The 20,000-nt window shown below is 48.9% G+C and overlaps 1 protein-coding gene across 3 annotated transcripts in view; it reads right to left on the bottom strand.

The window, feature by feature from the left end:
* The window catches only part of ABCC3 (ATP binding cassette subfamily C member 3), a 47,702-nt gene that overhangs the window by 5,859 nt on the left and 21,843 nt on the right, over positions 1-20,000 (bottom strand). The window contains exons 12-29 of one of the 3 annotated variants that reach the window (XM_081583272.1): positions 19,128-19,331; positions 18,877-19,023; positions 18,377-18,464; positions 17,941-18,007; positions 17,587-17,713; positions 17,329-17,505; positions 11,644-11,811; positions 11,134-11,326; positions 9,543-9,657; positions 9,223-9,370; positions 8,918-9,125; positions 8,324-8,634; positions 6,989-7,188; positions 6,707-6,833; positions 5,575-5,676; positions 3,111-3,257; positions 2,802-2,960; positions 2,047-2,213 (exon numbers count right to left, since the gene is read on the bottom strand). In XM_081583272.1, the coding sequence (XP_081439398.1) occupies positions 2,047-2,213; positions 2,802-2,960; positions 3,111-3,257; positions 5,575-5,676; positions 6,707-6,833; positions 6,989-7,188; positions 8,324-8,634; positions 8,918-9,125; positions 9,223-9,370; positions 9,543-9,657; positions 11,134-11,326; positions 11,644-11,811; positions 17,329-17,505; positions 17,587-17,713; positions 17,941-18,007; positions 18,377-18,464; positions 18,877-19,023; positions 19,128-19,331 (2,855 nt within the window). The remainder of the gene's footprint in view (positions 1-2,046; positions 2,214-2,801; positions 2,961-3,110; positions 3,258-5,574; positions 5,677-6,706; positions 6,834-6,988; positions 7,189-8,323; positions 8,635-8,917; positions 9,126-9,222; positions 9,371-9,542; positions 9,658-11,133; positions 11,327-11,643; positions 11,812-17,328; positions 17,506-17,586; positions 17,714-17,940; positions 18,008-18,376; positions 18,465-18,876; positions 19,024-19,127; positions 19,332-20,000) is intronic. The other 2 variants (XR_014080388.1, XR_014080389.1) reach the window with 2 other exon arrangements.

Genomic DNA, 20,000 nt, shown 5'->3' with positions numbered 1-20,000 from the left:
GATTGGGGCCTTGGAATCTCCCAGACCTAATTCAAATCCCAGGCATGTCTTCTCCCAGCTGTGTGCCTTTGGCCCTAGCTCAGTTTCACTGGGGCTTGTGTGAGGAGTCAGTGAGAAGCCTGGCACACAGAATATGCTCAATACAATAGAGTGCCCCCTGAGTTCAAATCACTAGGCCATTCAAATATGACCTAAGTCAAATCCCTTATGATTATTCAGTGGAAGTGGCAAATAGAGTCAAGGGATTAGATCTGGTAGACAGAATGCCTGAAGAACTATGGATGGACGTTAGTACATTGTACAGGAGGCAATGACCAAAACCATCCCCAAGAAAAAGAAACACAAAAAAGGCAAAGTGGTTGTCTGAGGAGGCCGTACAAATAGCTGAGAAAAGAAGTGAAAGGCGAAGGAGAGAGGGAAAGATACACCCTCTCTCACTCACCTAGGGCCAGACATCCTGGAGTGTGAAGTCAAGTGGGCCTTAGGAAGCATTACTACAAACAAAGCTCGTGGAGGTGATGGAATTCCAGCTGAGCTATTTCAAATCCTAAAAGATGATGCTGTGGAAGTGCTGCACTCAACATGCCAGCAAATTTGGAAAACTCAGCAGTGGCCACGGGACTGGAAAAGGTGTTCTCATTCCAATCCCAAAGAAGGGCAATGCCAAAGAATGTTCAAACTACGGTACAGTTGCATTCATTTCACATGCTAGCAAAGTAATGCTCAAAATCCTTCAAGCTAGGCTTCAATAGTATATGAACTGAGAAATTCCAGATGTACAAGCTGGATTTAGAAAAGGCAGAGGAACCAGAGATCAAATTGCCAACATTGGTTGGGTCATAGAAAATGCAAGGGGTTTCCAAAAAAAAATCTACTTCTGCTTCATTGACAATGCTAAAGCCTTTAACTGTGTGGATCACAACAAACTGTGGAAAATTCTTAAAGAGATGGGAATACCAGACCACCTTACCTGTCTCTTGAGAAACCTGTATGCAGGACAAGAAGCAACAGAACCGGTCATGGAACAATGGAATGGTTCCAAGTTGGGAAAGAATTATGTCAAGACTGTATATTGTCACCCTGCTTATTTAATTTATATGTAGATTACATCATGCAAAATGCTGGGCTGGATGACTCACAAGCTGGAATCAAGATTGCCGGGAGAAATACCAACAACCTCAGATATGCATGTGTACCACTCTAATGGCATAAAGTGAAGAAGAACTAAAGAGCCTCTTGTTGAAGGTGAAAGAGGAGAATGAAAAGTCTGGCTTAAAATTCAACATTCAAAAAATGAAGATCATGGCATCCAGTTCCATCACTTCATGGCAGATGGATGGGGAAAAAATGGAAATAGTAGCAGATTTTATTTTCTTGGGCTCCAAAATCACTGTAGACAGTGACTGCAGCCAAGAAATTAAAAGATGCTTGTTCTTTGGAAGAAAAGCTATGACAAACCTTGACAGCAATTAAAAAGCAGAGACATCACTTTGCTGACAAAGGTCCATATAATCCAACTATGGTTTTTCCAGTAGTCATATACAGATGTGAGACTTGTACCCTAGATAAGGCTGAGTGCCGAAGAATTGATACTTTGGAATCCTGGTGCTGGAAAAGACTCGAGTCCTTTGGACAGCAAAGAGACCAAACCAGTTAATCCTAAAGGAAATCAACCCTGAATAGTCACTGGAAGGACTGGTGGTGAAGCTGAAGCTCCAATACTTTGGCCACCTGATGTGAAGAGCCAACTTTCTGGAAAAGACGCTGATGCTGGGAAAGACTGAGGGCAGGAAGAGAAGGGGGTAACAGAGGATCAGACGGCTGGATGGCATCACCGACTCAATGGACATGAATTTGATAGTGAAGGACAGGAAGCCTTGTGTGCTGCAGTCCGTGGGGTTGCAAAGAGTCCGACACAATTTAGTGACTGAATAACAACAAGATGGGAGTGGGAGGGCAGGAGAGGGCTCGCCTGGGTGTCATTTGATGCTAGATCCTCTAGTGCAGCAGAGTGCTATTCCTGACCCACCCACTCCCAGCTGTTACCTGAGATTCTCCCCACCCTCGGAGCACTGGAAGTCCAGGCCTGCAGGCTGGGAGCTCACAAATGTGTGCAGGTGGGACAGCTCCAAAGCTTGCCACATGTCTTCCTCTGAGTAACAGCCAAAGGGGTCCAGGTTCATGCGCAGGGTCCCCGAGAACAAGATGGGGTCCTGGGGACAAAGCAAGTCCTCAGAGGGAGGCAGCGCAGGCCCCATAGGGAGCCATGGGCCCCGAGGCCAGGGAACAAGAAAGGGATTGAGGTGGTGACATTTCCACTGTGTCCCCAACCCTCCAGGAGGGAGGCAATGGCCAAGGAGATAGAAAAATGCCTGTGGGGACGTGATAAACCTCAGCTTTGCTAACCCAAAGTCCTCTGCTAAAGTAGGAACCTTGAGCCGCTAATCTGACTCCAAAGTGTCCAGTCAGCAGAAAAATACTCCAGAGAAGCCAGAAAAAGTGAAATGTAATTCAGAGCTGTGAAACTAGGAGAGCAGGATAGAACACCTCTGGGGTGGGCCCTATGGAAGAGTCTGTGGTTCTGTTGGTCTAGGAAGTCAGAGGACAGGGTGGTATTGAGCAGGACACATCTGTCCCTTCCAGACCCATGACAGGTGGTCACTCTGTGGCTCTGCCCCTGCTGTCCTGCTCCCCAGCTTCCCAGATAGAGGTCCCAGTCTTGAACCTCAAGCTGCAGGACAAGCGTGGGGCCTGCCACCAGGGCCACTGGTCATTGTGGCCAGACCAAGACAGGCTGGTACCTGGGGGATGATGGTCAGCTTAGAACGCAGGTCATGGAGCCCGATGTCGGCCACATTGAGGCCGTCGATGTAGATTTCGCCCTCAGCCGCCTCCAGGATGCGGAACAGGCAGAGAGTCATGGAGGATTTGCCAGCCCCAGTGCGGCCCACGATCCCCACCTGGAGGGGGTAGGGGGCTGTGAGGCAGAGGCTGGGGAATTGGTGGGTCTGTCTCCAGGACTCCCCTGGGAAGCTAAGCAGACCTCTAGGCTGGGTACCTGTCATCCCACAGACCCATATTCCCCAGGCACAAACCCGCCCCACACGCACCTTCTCACCACCATGCACTCGCAGACTCAGGTCCTTCAACACCAGCTCCAGGCCTGGCCGGTAGCGCACGGAATAATTTCGAAATTCCACCTCACCCTTCAGTGGCCAGCCTGCTGGAGGGCGGCTGCTCTCCACCACCCAGGGGGCCTGGCCACAAGGGGAAGACAGGTTCTGCATCAGGGGGACATCTCTTCCCCAGCCTGGCCCTCTTCCATCTTCAGTCTGCCTCTCTTCCCAGGCCCCTGCTATGCTCACCCACCAGGGACCCAGGCGGGGAGCCCCTGGCGCTTATGTGGCCCAGGCTTGTGGTTCAATGACTCTATCCATCTGACATTATTCTCCACAGAACTTTGCCCTCCTCTACTCCCCTCATGCCCAAGATCCCTTAAGTAGCCCCTTCCACTGCCCCCACTCCCTCTTTCACCATTCTTTATTATTGAGTGGCTACTCCATGACAGGTGGTGGGGTAGCAATTAAACTAGACAAAGTCCTTGTCCCCATGAGGCTTACATCCTAATCTAAGGAGGCATACAATTGACAAATAAGTAAGTCTATATAATGTCAGATGGTGATGAGTATGGAGAAGTGCCTGGTGTTCCTGTTCTGTACAGGGTGGTCAGGGAAGGCTTCCTGGAGGAGGTGATATTTAAATAAAGACCTGAAGGAAGTAAAGGAACAAGACAAGTAGATATCTGGGGGAAGGGCATGCCAGGCAGAGGAAACAGCAAGGACAAATACCTCCAGGTGTGCTCTGGAGCACAGTGACAAAGGTGAGAGGTAGGAGACAGGTAGTGGAAGACCCCACCATGTAGGGCTTTGCAGGGCATTGTAAAGACTGTTTTTGTTTGTTTGTTTGTTTTTACCTTGAGTAAGATGTAGGGCCACGTACAGAAGAATAAATGATTTGGTATGTTTTTAAGGGATCTCTCTGCTGCTATTTGGGGAGGCAGAGGGGAGGATGTTTTGAAATGGGGGAGTCAGAGTGTCAGCAATCAAAAACAAAGCAGCCAGTACAGATAATCTGCTCTCTTGGGGAGGTATCAAAATAATGGGTAGCAGGATTGGGGGCAGAATTTTTGAGGCTGTGGAGAAAGGATCATGTATGTAGACAGGGGAAATTGGAATGCTAGGCATGAAGAGAGAGAATTTGAAGATCCCAGAGAATGAGGGGAGGAGGGGGTGATAAGAGAAGCCTGGGGAAGACAGGAACAGATGGGGGCCCCAGGAGCAGGAGAGGCCAGGTTGGGAGGAACAGATGGGGTGGGGGCTCACTAGGGGCTGACATGGCAGGAGCTCAGGTCACAGAAACCATGAAGTGCCTTCAAGAAGCAGCGAGGGCTATTTTGTCCAAACACTGCCGAGATGTTGAACTAGAGAAGAACAGCAAAGCGTCCCTACCTCTGGAACCAAGGAAGTCACTGCTGAGTGCATTCAGTGGAGTGATAGGGCCAGAAACCAGGCTGCAGGAGGCAGACAAGCTACCAGGTGATGAGGCAGGGGGAGAGCACCTATTTTAAAGCTAGTTTCATGACAAAGGAGAGCAGAGAAATGGGATACAGGATACACAGGAAAGGGAGGGTTGGTTTGAGAGTCTAGAATGGAAGGTACAAGTGCATATTTTTGCATGTGGATGGGAATCATCCAACAGAGGGAGCAAGATGGATGATGTAGCATGTAATTAAGGAAGTGAAGTCCTTGGGTGGCCATGTGAACAAGTAGAGGGAGCGGACTTTGAAATGAGAAGGGACATTTCCTATTAAAAGAGGAAAAAGGTGAAGGGACACAGGCAGGTTTGAAAGTCTAGAGGCAGGAAGGCTGAGGGAGTTCACATCTCATAACCTACTTCCTCACTGAACTGTTAGGCAAGGTCCATGGCTGAGCAACAGGGAGTGGGAGCTTAAGGAAAGGGAATGGCCAAAGCAAATCTTTCTGAAACTGGAAACACATGCTTCTTGGAGAAGCAAGATGGGAATACCCAGCACTGGCGTGTGGTTATAAACTTGAAGTAAAATCAATGGTTTTCTCCAGCAACATTTTAGCAATTGAGTACCAGCATGTAGAAGGTAGACAGATGGGCTCAACTGGAGAGAGGATGACTGAGAGAGAAGGGCAAGGGAGTTGAGAGCATTGGCACTGGTGGAGCACAGAATCCAGGCTGGATGAACTCCTGCACTGAGGGACAGAGCCAGGTCACGGGACTGAGGGGTCCCACAGAGGACAAAGTACTATGACTGAGGAGGGCTTGGAACATGGGAGCTGTTATCTACTACATCAGGAATTGTCTTGTCCAACTCTGAATCCTCTACACCTCCTCACATAGACCTCTGGTTGACACTCATTAAGGGTTGAATGAAGAGCCACCTAAAGAGCTGGCCTAGGGGGGTGTAGGGATGGATGGTGGGCCATCAAGCACCCCTACCAGCTATTCTCAACTCTCCCTGCCACAGGCTGATTCCATACCCACCTCCATCTCCGTCTTGGAGTACTCCTTGACTCTCTCCACAGCCACAATATTAGACTCCAAGTCTGATATCGTTCGTATCATCCAGTTCAGAGCCATCGTCACCTAGCCAGAGGGACTGGGTCATAAATGGGGCAATCTGTACTCCCTTGACATGGCTATGGGAGGAGTTCAGACTCCTTGATTATGCTCCTATCCCAACTATGACCCAGGTGGCCCCAGGCAAACCCATAGCTATGCCATCTGGGGCTCTAATCACAACTACCTCAGGCAGTGACAATGGCCCCCCATCCCAGTGTTTCTCAAACTTTAACATGCACAAGAAAGATTTCCCAGGGAATCTTGTTAAAATGTAGCTTCTGATTCGGTAGGTTTGTGGTAGGACTCGAGAAGCTACATGTCTAACAAGCTCACAGATGATGCAACTGGTCCTCGGACCACGCTTCGTGAATCAAGAAGTCTTGATAGACACACACAAGCCAGAGCCCCAGGCCTATTGTATCAGAATCTACAGTTTAAGATCTCCAGGTGATTCATAGGCACACTGAATAGTTTGAGAAGACTGGCCTGTCTGGATAGTCCTTTATTTATCAAAACTCAAAGACTCGAGTCACCTGAGGCATAGCAAATATGATCTGCTTCACAAAAATTCCATTTGCAGTTGTTTAACCTCTTGAAAATATCAGCTGATATCAGGGTGACCTGCTCAGGCTCTAGTTACCTGTTCCAGGTACTTTCTCTGCAGGCTTGTGAAATAAGCTGTAGTCCAGCTCTCCATGTCCCTGCCCCAGGACCCCTGTCAGGGTTGATCTCTAGATCTTGTGCAGGCACAGGAAATTTCTATTTGTCTCTTGGGGCCAAGTTCCAAGGTCATTTCTCCAACACTCCCAGGTAGAGACCTCCTCTGGGCTCTCACCCTTTGTCCTTCCTCCACTAATATCTGCACACCCCAAGGTATCATCCCCTGCTGGTGGAAGTGACTCTCCATGCTTGACTGGGAGCTCACAGTTTGGGGGATCAAAATCTGTGGCTGGTCCCCATTTGGGTAGAGTGGGGCACCCAGGAGATGCTTATGAAACCTGTGTGACCTCTGCCCCAGGGGTGGCCCTACTCTGGGGCTGAGACCTCTGTGTACCTGTAGGGCGTAGGACACAGACAGGCCCACCAGTCCTGGGCTCAGGCTGCTTCTTCCAGTCACAGCGAAGAGTGCAGCAAAGAGCACAACACAGTTGCCCACGAACTCCACTCGGATCCCCAGCCACCTGTAGAGATCAGGCAAGGAGGAAATGGGGCAGATGCAGGAAGGGGGCTGTTTAGGGGAAAGGAGGGGCGTGGACCCAGAACACCAGGGTCTCTCCTGCAGAGACACTAGCGGAAACTCATGGAAGGAGCAGGGGCTGACAGAGTGGTTTCTGACCGATTGGAGGCAATGTAGGGGTAGCAGCTCTTCTGGTTGGTGTCCACCTTAGCATCACTGATGGTCTCGAAGTCCTGGATACGGCCATAGGCCCGGATGACACTGGAGCCAGTCACCGTCTCCGAAAAGTGGGAATAAATGGGCGAGCGGCTGACAGATTCCAGCCGCTTCAGCTGCCGTGATGTCGCCACATAGAAGCGCTGACCAAGGTTGGAGAAAGAACTTAGAGTCAGGACCCTGGAATCCCAGCTCAGTCCTGCGTGTCCTCTGGGCCCATCTGAGCCACCTCCCTGTCAGTCCCACTGCCCCATAAGACCTCACTCCCTGCCCTCGCCCAAAAGAACCCAAGACTTGGGATCCTGACAGGGCTCCATGAACTCCTCCCACTCTCTTCCCTCTGGTCAGCTCTGCTCAGTCTTTCAAGCCACTTTGTCCACAAAGCCTTTCCCGATTCCCTCTCAGCTCCTGACCCCTCACTCTGCAGGCCTGAATTATCGCACTGACTTTTGCTTCCCAAGTCAGTGACAATGCCTGTCTCCACTTAGGGGCCTGGTAATGTGTTCACACAATCAAAACTTTGCAAAATTTGCAAAAATAAGATAATTTTGTATTCTTTTTCTTAAAGGGCCTCTCCCCACTCCACCCCTCGGTTGTTTAAATGTCAGCCCCACAAAACCACAGTCTGCCTCCACCTTCCATCCTCTGCCCTGTGGGCCCCAAGATGGCCAGGACCATGCAGTATGTACAGCTGAAAGTCCCTGTCCCAGGACAGAGTGCAGCCCAGGTCACAGTCTTCACACACAGGCCTGAGCTTCTGCCACCTGTGGGTGACCTTCATCAACTGATTAATGGCAGGACAGGGGATCAGCAACACAAATGCCTTTCACAGTTAGCTGTATCTGAATATTATCAACTCATCTATGTTAAAAAACATGTAAGTTTATATGATATGCATCATTTGCATCATATATCATATATGCATCATATGATATGGCATGTAAGTTTAGATGATACCTAAAAACAAGGGAAGGATAATGTGTCTTAAACTGTTGACAGTATTTTAGTAAAAAACAGCCAGCAGGAAGGAGTTCCAGGGCCTGTCATAATTTACAAGGATTTAATTTGATCCTATCGATAACTCTGTGAGGTGGGATCTATGATTCTATTTCACAGGTGAGGAAAATGAGTTTCAGAAAGGTGTTCACTGAAATCAAATCCAGCTGTGAAGGTGAAGGGGGTGTGCCCTCCCTACATCTGCCACTGGTGGCCCCCAAGAGAGCCCGGCCCACACAACAGCCAGGCTCACGCTGTCATGCCCACTCATTCAGGGCACACCTGGACAAAGAAGTAGAGGACAGCCAAAGGCAGGATGACCACAGCAAAGAGTGGGGTGCTGGCCACGATGACCACAAGGGTGGAGATGGAGTTGTAGCAGGAATTCAGCAACATGAGGATGGTGGGAGCCAGAATCTCATCAATGACGTAGATGTCCTTGGAGAAGCGGTTGAGGATGCGGCCTGAGGGCGTCGTATCAAAGAAGGTCTGTGGCGAGCGCATCTTGTTGTGCAGCAGCGCCTGGTGAAGCAAGCGGGCAGCTTGGACACCACCCACCGCCATTGTGATAGCTGACAGCATCACCAGGAGCCCTGATGGAGGAGGCAGAGGGGCACTTGTTCACCTGGGTCAGGTGGCAGAATACAGGGGCAAGTTCCAAGATGAGGGATTGCCTTGGTGAACTAGGTAGACTCAAAGGTAGGGCATAGCTAGGATGAGCTAGAGACAGGTAGACTGCTACGGCGGGTCAGGGAGTCATTGGGGCTGTGACAGTGGAGAGAGATTCACAGGCAAGGGCATGGTTTGGGGGACCCAGCAGTCCAGAGATGAGGAAGGGAACACTGGCGCCCCTTCTAAGTATCTCTGCAGGCTCACCTTGCAGAATTCCCAAGGCAGCGTAGACACCCAGTCTGTAGGAGGTGCTGTTCTGCTGGTTGTTCACCGTAGCCTCATCGGTCCAGGCACTGAGCCACATGTTGGCCCCAATGGCAGCTGCGCTTTGACCCCCATACAGCAGACAGATGACCAGAGCGGTCCAGAGTCCCACAGCCTTGGCGTAATCCCAGTACACGCTCAGCTTCACCTGTGTGGCCACAGTGGTCAAACAGAGGACTCCCATGAGCCCCGGGAGTGCTAGAGGCCTGCCACCCTCTCCAGCCTTCCTCGCCCACCCTACTCACAGTGCCCATCTCTGTTGTCTCCTCCTGGGTCAGCACGCGGCTTGTCTTTGCCTCGGTTGCCGGCACTACCTTTTCTGCCGCACCCAGGCGCCTCCTGGGCACAGACCGACCCTGGCCCTCTCCTTCCGAGGACAAAGCACTCAGCTGTCTGTGGAGGCAACAGGTCAGGCCCAGAGAGGCGGCCTCCAGCACCACCACAGACAGAGCCCCAGCTGGAGCCCCGGGGAGTGTCAGGGAGAACACCCACCTGCCCCACTCCCCAGCAGGGTGTGGAGGCCCTGACACCGTCTCCCAGGGGTGGACAGTTCTCAGGAGCTCACCTCATAAACTGCTTCTGGACCTCGTATGACACGGGCTCACTGTCTGTCAGGTCTGTGTGATTGCTGAGCGTGTCTTCAATCATCAACACCCCCTCATCCTCTTTGTCCTCCAAGGCTGCAGTGGGGAGGCAGAAAGGAGAGGTTGGCAAGCTCACCCTGCAAGGCCCTGCTATCCCCCAGTCCCACGCCAATGAAGAGGCCTGAATGGATAAGCAAAAGGGAAGATGAGAGGGACTGAGAGGGCAGCAAGAACAACAATAAAAATAAGTGACCAATTTTATGTTGAGAAAAAAAGAGGCAGCAAGAAAGACTTATGTTAGACAGGAAGAAAAGCTTCCCATCAGGGACTATGTAGAAGAGGATTCAAATATAAGGGTCAGGAGCTTGGGCTCTGGAGTCAGCCTGGCTGAGCTTAAATCCCACTTCCTCACCACATGACTTTAGGCCGGCATGTAAAGTGCGGATAATAATAGTACCTACTTCATCGTGTCATTGTGAGGATTAAAGGAAAGAATGTGTGTCAAGAGCTTGCAACAGGCACAGCCCTTAGTAAATGCTCGAGACATGTTAACTGCATATACAGAAGTAGACAAGAAAGCCCAGGAGAAGGTCTGAGAGCCAGCCCAGAGCCTGAGGTTGAAGAGCCAGGACTGAGCAACAAGGGGGTCTCAATGTCTCAATATGCTCCATGAGAAGGGGATTTTTCTGTTTGTTCATTGCTGTCTCAGTAGTACTATCAATAGTGCTGTCTCACTATTGCTGGAATAGTGCCTGGACTAAGTTAGCTGCTCAATAAATGAATATTTGTTGATAAATAAATGACTTTTCTAAGCACTTCCATAGTCAAAGCTATGGTTTTTCCAGTAGTCATGTATGGGTGTGAGAGTTAGACCATAAAGAAGGCTGAGTACCAAAGAATTGATGCTTTTGCACTGTGGAGTTGGAGAAGACTCTTGAGAGTCCCTTGAACTGCAAGGAGATCAAACCAGTCAATCCTAAAGGAAATCAGTCCTGAATATGCATTGGAAAGACTGATGTTGAAGCTGAAGCTCCAATACTTTTGCCACCTGATGCGAAGAGCCAACTCACTGGAAAAGACCCTGATGCTGGGAAAGATTGAAGGCAGGAGGAGAAGGGGATGACAGAGGATGAGATGGTTGGATGGTATTGCCGACTCGATGGACATGAGTTTGAGCAAGCTCTGGGAGATGGTGAAGGACAGGGAAGCCTGGCTGCAGTCCATGGGGTCGCAAAGAGTTGGACACGACTAAGCGACTGAACAACAACAAAAAGCACTTGCATATTTACTAAACAATTCATCTGTAAAAATAGCCTTGCTGTACAAGCTGCGCCTGGGCCCACAGGCCCTTTCGACACTTAGGAAGACTGAGGGAAGAGGAGGAGGAGGAGCAGGGACTCGATTCCATCCAGTTTACCTTCCCTCTTCTGATGTCTGACATCACACGGATGATCCAAGTACTTCAGAACCTCCCTGCATAACACCGGGGCTGTCCAGAGATGCTCAGATGCCCCAGGACAGGGGAGATGCAGGGAGGGGAGGGGAATATGAAGAGCCAAGAATGGCAGTTACCTGGCCTGTGGTCAGTTTCCTGGTGCTCCTTGTCCTCATCAGGTGCATAGTTGCGGAGGAAGTTGGCAAAAGAACCATCCCGCTGCAGCAGGGCCGAGTAGGTGCCCATCTCAGACACCTGCCCATCAGACAGCACTATGACAAAGTCCGTCTGGGGCAGGAAGCTGATGCCGTGCGTCACTAGGACCCGGGTCTGGGGAGAAGGCAGCAGGCTATCACTCCTACTGCCCTCAGCACACACCCTTGGCACAGTGCAGGGCCATGGAGCAAGCGTGAGGGGCTTGAGTGCCAGCAGCATGAGCAGGCACATCAGGGACTCAACCTGTGCTCTCCAAAGTCAACTCAGTGCCCGAGGGGCATTGCCTACCCCTGCCCCAGGTTTCCCCGGTTGCCCAGCCTGTTCCTTAGGCACTCCATATGTCCAGGCCTCACCAAACCCCTTGGCCTCCCACCAGTCCTCTCCTGTGGCCTTATCTTCATTTTAGCCCCCTTAACGTCTGGGAGCCTCACCTTTCCTGCCAGCACACCTTCTGGCCCAATGACTTGGTCAAAGATATGTTTGGCCACATGGGAGTCCACGGCTGACAGTGGGTCATCCAGCAAAAAAATGTCGGCGTCACTATAAACAGCTCGGGCCACACTGACGCGCTGACGCTGGCCCCCAGACAGGTTAATGCCCTGATGGAGAAGGGAGGTGAGAAGTGTGTATTGGGTGGAAGAGAGTCAGGCCATCACAAGGGGGACAAAGGCCCTGTCTATTGTCATTCAGCAAGGCAGACTTCTAAATTCACATTTCATATGCCTGGTCCTGTCCCTGGGAGGCTCTAGAATGGATGAAGGGGTGGTGGCTCTGAGAGTCCTCCCAGAGCAGGTGAGGACAACTTGCTCCCTGCCCAGCTGGTTTCCCTGCCTTCTACCTTCATGCTCTAGGAGGCTGGAAATCCCCAGGAGGTCCTTAATAGACCTTTTAGTCTCCCATCACCCATATGGTCTGCAGATGACTTTCGTAACAATTATCCCTTCTGCTCCTCATGTCAGTCTTTCCAGGGAGGTATCATTAGGCCCACTTTCTAGATGAAGAGACTAGAGCCCAAGATGTTAATGACTTCGTCCAAAGTCCCAAATTAATAAGGGCAAAAGCAAGAATGGAAACCCAGCATCCACCCCAGAGTTCATCAACCCTGAGATCACTCACATACCAGAGGGAAAGTAAGATCACTCTTAAACCCATTATGCAGAAACTCAGACACACAGCAGCAAGGCTGGGCCCAGAGGGCAGACCCCAGAGGTATACCTTACTTTCCTGCCACCAGCTTTCCTCATTCCTTCTGGAACAGACTCAGCTCTTTAGGGGTACCCTGACCCCTGGGGAGAGCAAATGTGGGGTGGGAGCTGCAGCTGCTGAGAAGCAAGGGGTGGCCATGGCAGCTATGGTGACTGAGACATGTGAACATGCCTGCATTTAACCAACCACTCTTCCTTCAGTGCTACTATGTTCTGGGCACAAAATTAGGCTTGTGAGGTCAGTGTGGGTCCAGGAGAGATGGGAAGGAGGAGTTAGATTGTAGATGGGGAGGTCTGCTCTGGGTTCCTATAATCTTGGACTCTTAAAAGTTTCTCATCCCCACTGCCAGGCTTAGGCCCAGATCACTTCCCCAGACCAACATGAGAGCCTCCTCACTGGTTCCTGTGCCTTTGGGCCCCTCCACACTGCAGCCAAGGCAGCTTTTCAAAATGTGATTCATGTCCCTGCTTAAAACTCTTCAATGACAAGTTGAGCATCAAAATAAAAAATGATGGTAACGGATTATAACCCACCGAACCACATAAGAAAACATGAGCCCACACTGATAGAAAGAAACTAAAGAATAAGTAAAAAGGGAGGAGAGGAAAGCTCTTTCTTAGAGTAAAATGCCAACTAATAATCATAGAAAGAATGGAGTTACAAAATCAACACTTGGCCCACATCATAGTAACACTGACTCAGGCAAAAATCAATGAAGGTTATAAAATGCAATCATCAATGGACGATATCATCTCAAGCAAGAGATCAAAGTTAACATTAGTCAGTAAGACATGAACTGACGTCATGCGCCTCCTGATATGACGCACCAAGGATACAACATTACTTCTTTGGTTCCCCAACACCCTGCAAAAAAAATAATAATGTGTATATATATATATATATACCCTAAATCTAATTGTGTTCAAATTGAGAAACTTTTTGCCAAATACCTGGCTGGTACTCTTCAAAAGTGTCGATATTCTAAAAGACAGACTGGGACTTCCCTGGTGGTCTACTGGTTAAGAATCTGCTTAACAATGCAGGGGATGGGGGTTCAACCCCTGGTTGGGGAACTAAGATCCCACATGCTGTGGAGCAGCTAAGCCCTTGCACTGTAACTACTGAGCCTGCCCACTTCAACTCGAGAGCCTACGTGCCACAAACTGCAGAGCCTACACTGGAGCCTGTGTGCCACAACTAGAGAGAAGCCTGCATGGCATAAGGAAGAGCCCAAAGAGCTCTTATGCCACAACAAAGATCCTGCGTGATGCAACTAAGACCCCACACAGCCAAAAATAAATACATAAATATTTAAAAATAAAATAAAAGACAAAGACTGAGAAATTATCCAGATTGACAGAGAATGAAGAGATATGAGAACTAAAAGCAACTCATGATCCTGGATTGAATTCTAGACCAGGAAAGAAAACAGCTAAAAAAGACATTACTGGGATAAACGATGACATTTCAAAGGTCAGACAGTGATTTTTAGATAGTAACACTGTATTAATGATAAATTTCTTGATTTTGATAACTTAACCATAGATCCGTAAGAGAATGTCTTTGTTTTGAAGGAATATACATTGAAATCTTTAGTATACAAAAAAAGAGGTGAAAGTCTAAAACTCTTAGAAGAAAACACAGGAGAAAAGTTTCATGACATTGGACTTGGCAATGATTTTATGAATATAACATCAAAAGCACAAGCAACGAAAGTAAAAATAGAAAAACTGGATCACATTAAAACTGAAACCTTCTGTGCATCAAAGGACACAATCAGAAGAGTGAAAAGGCAGCCTTCAGAATAGAAGACAATATTTGCAACTCATATATCTGATAGGGAGTTACTATCTAGTATATATAAAGAACTCCTACAATTCAACAACAAAAAACTAAACAACTTGATTAAAATGTGGACAAAGGACTTTAACAGACATTTCTCCAAGGAAGATATACAAACTGCCAAAAAACACATGTAAAGCTGTCAACATTACTAGTGACTAGGACATGCAAGTTGGAATGTCAATGAAATATCACCTCACATTCATTAGAATGGTTATTCTCAAAATGGTGATTATCAAAAAACAAAAACAAATAACCACCCCAGAAAACAACAAGTGTTGTCCAGCATGTGTGTAAATTGTACCCTTCGTGCACTGTTGGTGGGAATATAACATGGTGCAATATAGAATTGATTTACAAATTCCACTTTAGAGTATCTAGGGTCTTAAAAAGACCTTTGTCCACCCATGTTCATAGTAGTATTAGTCACAATATATGAAAGGTGGAAGCAAGCCAAGTGTCCATTGATGGGTGAATGGATAAGGAAAAGCTGTTGTTTAATGGGTACAGAGTTTTAGTTTTGTAAGATAAAAACAGTTCTAGAGATTGGTTGCACAACAGTGTGAATGAACTTAACACTACCGATCTATATACTTCTAAAGATTTTTAAGTTAAAGATTTATGTTATGGGGACTTCCTTCATAGTCCAGTGGTTAAGAATCTGCCTTCCAATGCAGGGGACAGGAGTCCAACCCTTGCTTGGTCGGGGAACTAAGAGCCCACATACCATGGGGCAGCTAAGCTCTTGTGCCACAACTACTGCCACCACACTCAAGAGCCCATGCACTGCAACTAAAGAAACCCTCCACCGCAACCAAGACCCAGCACAGCTAAAAAAAGATTTATGTTATGTATATTTTGCAGCAGCCAAAAATTAATAAATAAAAAATAAAAACTTTCATTGATATCCCATGGTTTTTAGGGTAAAGATCAAAACCTTAACTAAAGTCATCAAAGTTCTACCTTACCCTGCATCTTTTGCACCCCGCTAACCTCCAGTCACACCAAATTGCATCGAATGCCCTCCATCCTTAACCCTAACACTAACCCTCAAAGAAGCAACAGTTAGAACCGGACATAGAGCAACAGACTGGTTCCAAATTGGGAAAGGCTGTATATTGTCACCTTGTTTATTTAACTTATATGCAGAGTACATCATGTGAAATGCTGGGCTGGATGAAGCACAAGCTGGAATCAAGACTGCCAGGAGAAATATCAATAACCTCAGATATGCAGATGCCACCACCCTTATGGCAGAAAGCGAAGAACTGAAGAGCCTCTTGATGAAAGTGAAAGAGGAGAGGAAAAAGCTGGCTTAAAAACTCAACATTCAAAAAACTAAGATCATGGCATCCAGTCCCACCACTTCATGGGAAATAGATGGGGAAACAATGGAAACAGTGACAGACTTTATTTTCTTGGGCTCCAAAATCACTGCAGATGGTGACTGCAGCCATGAAATCAAAAGATGCTTGCTCCTTGAAAGAAAAGCTATGACCAACCTAGATAGCATATTAAAAAGCAGAGGCATTACTTTGCCAACAAAGGTCCATCTAGTCAAAGCTATGGTTTTTCCAGTGGTCATGTATGGATGTGATAACTGGACTATAAAGAAAACTGAGTTCCAAAGAATTGATGCTTTTGAACTGTGGTGTTGGAGAAGACTCTTGAGAGTCCCTTGGACTGCAAGGAGATCAAACCAGTCAATCCTAAAGGAAATCAGTCCTGAATATTCATTGGAAGGACTGATGTTGAAGCTGAAGCTCCAATACTTTGGCCACCAGATGCGAAGAACTGACTCATTGGAAAAGACCCTGATGCTGAGGAAAGATTGAAGGCAGGAGGAGAAGGGGACAACAGAGGGTGAGATGGTTGGATGGCATCACTGACTCAATGGACATGTGTTTGAGCAAGCTCCGGGACTTGGTGATGGACAGGGAAGCCTGGCATGCTGTCATGGGGTTGCAAAGAGTTGGACACAACTGAGTGACAGAACTGAACTGAACTGAACCCTTAAAGGTTTTCCATCACCCTTGGTAAAAGCCACAGTCCTTAAAGTAGACCTAAGGCCCTAGGTCTGCTGCCTGGACACCTCACTGACTTTATTTCCTCCTCCTCATCCCTGCTCATTCCATTCCAGCCACACTGTTCTTCTCGCTGGTCCTTAAATGCCCCAAACACACTCCTGCCTCAGAGCCTTTGCACTTACTGCTCTCTCTGCCTCAAATGTCCCAAACAGGGCTTCATGTTCCCAGATACAGGCCACTCCTTCACTTTATTCAAATCTCCAATTCTCAGTGAGGCTTTCACAAAGCATACTGATAATACAACCTTGCACATGCTTTCCCCTTAGCATTCACCTGATATTATATATTATACTGATTTATCTTGCTAACACCTCTTTCTCCACTAGAATGTAAGCTATATGAAGGCAGAGATTTTAGTCTGGTGTATTTACTAATGTATGGGCTGCCCAGGTGGTTGCTAGTGGTAAAGAACCCACCTAGCAATGCAGGAGACATAAGAGACATGGGTTTGATCCCTGGGTCAGGAAGATCCCCTGGAGGAGGGCATGGCAACCTACTCCAGCATTCTTACCTGGAGAATCTCATGGACAGAGGAGCCTGGAGGAATCAGTCCATGAGGTCACAAGGAGCTGTACACAACTGAAGTGACTTAGCACACATACACATTTACTAACATATAATATCGCCCAGCATATAGTAGGTATGTCATAAAATCTGATGAATGATAAGAGCTTCTTCCTTAGCTGTTAAGATTCAGCTCAAAAGTGATGCTTTTCCTTATGCAGACTACCTCCTTTACCCCTTCCCAGGACCTTGCACAGGTCTTTAGCCTGGCCTCCAGGACATTCTACAGCCCCTACCTGTTTACAAGTCAGCTTCCCCCAGTAATAGATCTGCTTTACCAGTGCCTTGCACAGAGCTAGGCGTGATATCATTAACAGATGAATGTGTGAATGAATGAATGCATATTTGGATCTGAGCTGGACTGAGGTTGGCAGCTGTATGTGCTAACTCCCCAGAGAGTGAGAGAAGAGACTATACCTTCTCTCCAATCTCCGTCTGGTCCCCACCAGGCAGAACCTCCAGGTCAGCTAGCAGGGCACAGGCCTCCAGAGCCTTCTGGTACCGCTTGGGGTCCAGGGCTTGACCAAATAGCACGTTTTCCTGAAGAGTGCAGTTCTGGATCCATGCCTGCTGGGGCACGTAGGCCACGGAACCCTGGCCAAAGGAGAAGTTTACCTCGGGGTTTGCCCAGGGCCTGGCCAAGCTTCCCTTCCCAGTAATCCCTGCCCCTCTCACCTTCATATACACCTTGCCTTCCAGCTTCTCCATCTCTCCCAGCAGGGCAGACAACAGGGAGGACTTCCCACACCCCACAGGCCCCACCACAGCCACTAGTGCCCCTTTTGGCACCTGGATATCTAGGCTGGAGGTAAGGAGACAAGTAGCCCAGTCGGAGGAGGAATCGAGGTTTTGTCCCCCACCTTCCACTTGAAGACCCAAGCTCTCCTCCCTTTCAGACAGCACCCTGGCAAGCTGAGGCTCTCCCTGCTTCCCAGGTCAGAAACTGAAGTGTGGGAGCGGGGTGGGTTCTGCTATGATCTGAATTGCGGTCCACTGTAGGCAGCTGAGAAGGGAAGGAGAAGCTGGTACCTGTGCAGGGTGGGTGGCAGGTCCTGGGCCCAGGTAAAGGTGCCATTGTGTATGATGACAGCATAGCCTGGGAAGACAGAGGTGCACAGGGTCAGGGGGCCCAGGGCAAGGAGGAGAGGATCCCGGGGTGGAAGAGCCCTAGGGAAAGGAGCCAATGGGGAGCACAGGGAAGCTTGGGGGTGGTGAGGGGGAGGTGGCAGGAAGTCCCAGGGAGGAGTAAGAAGCACCCTAGAGAAGGAAGGTGATGGGGGAGGCCTGGGGAGGGTAACAGAGGGGAGTAAAGAACCAGAAGAGGGAGAGGGCAGGCACAGAGTGAGGGCAGATGGGAAAAGAGGATGAAGAAAAGGAGGTCACAAGAGAAAAGTTAAAAGCTTAAAACAGAATTTTCTGGAGAAGCAGCTGGGTTAAGGGAAGCCCAGGTAGAGGCTGTCTGGACCTGGGGTGATGGTCTTTCTTTCCACACACTGAGGGTCAAGTTCATCTTGGCTCAGGAAATGCTGGATCCGTTTCAAAGACACACTGGTCTGCATGCAGAAGGGTGCAAGTCAGCCCTGGAAGCTATGCCTTTCTTACACCCATCTCCTCTTACCCTTGCTGGCCCCCAACTTCCTGGGTGAGGCTGGGCCCCCTGAGGGCCCAGATGCTGGTGCTGGGTCCCTTCTCATGACTGAGTCTTGGCTGGCTCCCACTGCCAAAGATAGGGTCCATGTTGGTAAGAGGAGGCTGTCTCCAGAACTTGGGTTTCCAGAAACCCTACCTAACTCTGACTCCAAATGGCCCATGAGTCTACTGACTTCATTCATCTTGGAACAATTCTTCATAATGCCAAATGGCCCTCCCCTGATTCCAATAACTCTTCCTGATTATCCCCTGACCCTAAATAGTCCCATCAACCTGCCCAAACTCCATTAGAACCCCAGCCCTACCCAGGCTTACCTGGGCCAGGTTGCTGATTAACTGAGGCAGCATGTTGAGGGGAATTTTTAAGATGTTGAAAAGGGACACAGACACAAAGGCCTTTTCAGCATCCAGCACATTGTTCTTGTCCACAGATACGTATACTCCAAGGGTGGTCAGGGTCACCTGTGCAGTGGTGGGGATGGGTGTCAGGGTGGAGTCTGCTGGGTTCAGAGGCCCAGGATGGCCAAGCAAGTGATGGGACACCAGCCCAAGTATGGGAGCCTCACCAGGAAGGGAGTGCAGATCCAGATGAAGGTGGATATGGCGTGGAGGTAGGCAACCCGGCGCATCAGCCGGAGCTCATCCTGTCGGATGCCCTCCACCTGCTTCAGGAAGCTGGGCTCCCAGGCATATAGCTTCAGCACCTTGATGCCACCCAGGATCTCGCTCATCAACTTGATGCGTGAGTCCTTGAACTTCATTTGCTCTACCTATGGAAAGTGTGGCAAGTGCATACCTGAGCCCCTCCCCAGACCTCTATCAATAGGGGCACACATCTTCTCTGCACTCACACACACAGCAGCTAGATTGCTCACCACTCCTCCACTCTCCTCCCTGCCAGCCTGTGTTGTACCCCAGCCTGGAATGCCCAGGCCAAGCTCCCTTCCTCTCTGCTGGACTAAATCCAGCTCCAGCCTCAGTGCCCCACCACTGACCGTCCCAGGCCCCTTCCCTGGGTTTCTAAGGCGTGTTCTCATAGGGCATCCTGAGCACGTATGCTGCTTCAAATCCACGTGAGCCTGAGGGAATAGATTCCGCATTTCTCTTTGTTCCCCAGTCCCCAACCCAAGGTGCAGCATGTCACACTAATTTATTCATTCAGCCCCAATTTATTGTGTGCTTACTGTGTGCCAGGCCATGTGCTAGACATAGGGCAGATAATGATAAACAATTGAAGGCCCTAGCCATCATAAAGCTGACAGAAGAAGAAGATACTTCTTCTAAGATAGAAGAAGTAGCTAGGAAGCAAACAATCACCTGAATAAATGCTTACACTAAATCATTATGCATACTCCAATGGGATTAACAGGATTCTGGGAGAGAATAATTTGGGTGGGAACTGGGAAATCAAAGTTTATGCTAGGAGTGAAGGAAAGAAA

The sequence above is a fragment of the Giraffa tippelskirchi genome, chromosome 3 (genome assembly GCF_054371585.1).
Source record: "Giraffa tippelskirchi isolate mGirTip1 chromosome 3, T2T-mGirTip1v1.2.pri, whole genome shotgun sequence".
NCBI classification, from domain to species: domain Eukaryota; kingdom Metazoa; phylum Chordata; class Mammalia; order Artiodactyla; family Giraffidae; genus Giraffa; species Giraffa tippelskirchi.
The sequence above is the reverse complement of the archived record's forward strand: the minus strand, read 5'-3'. Positions and strand labels throughout refer to the sequence as shown.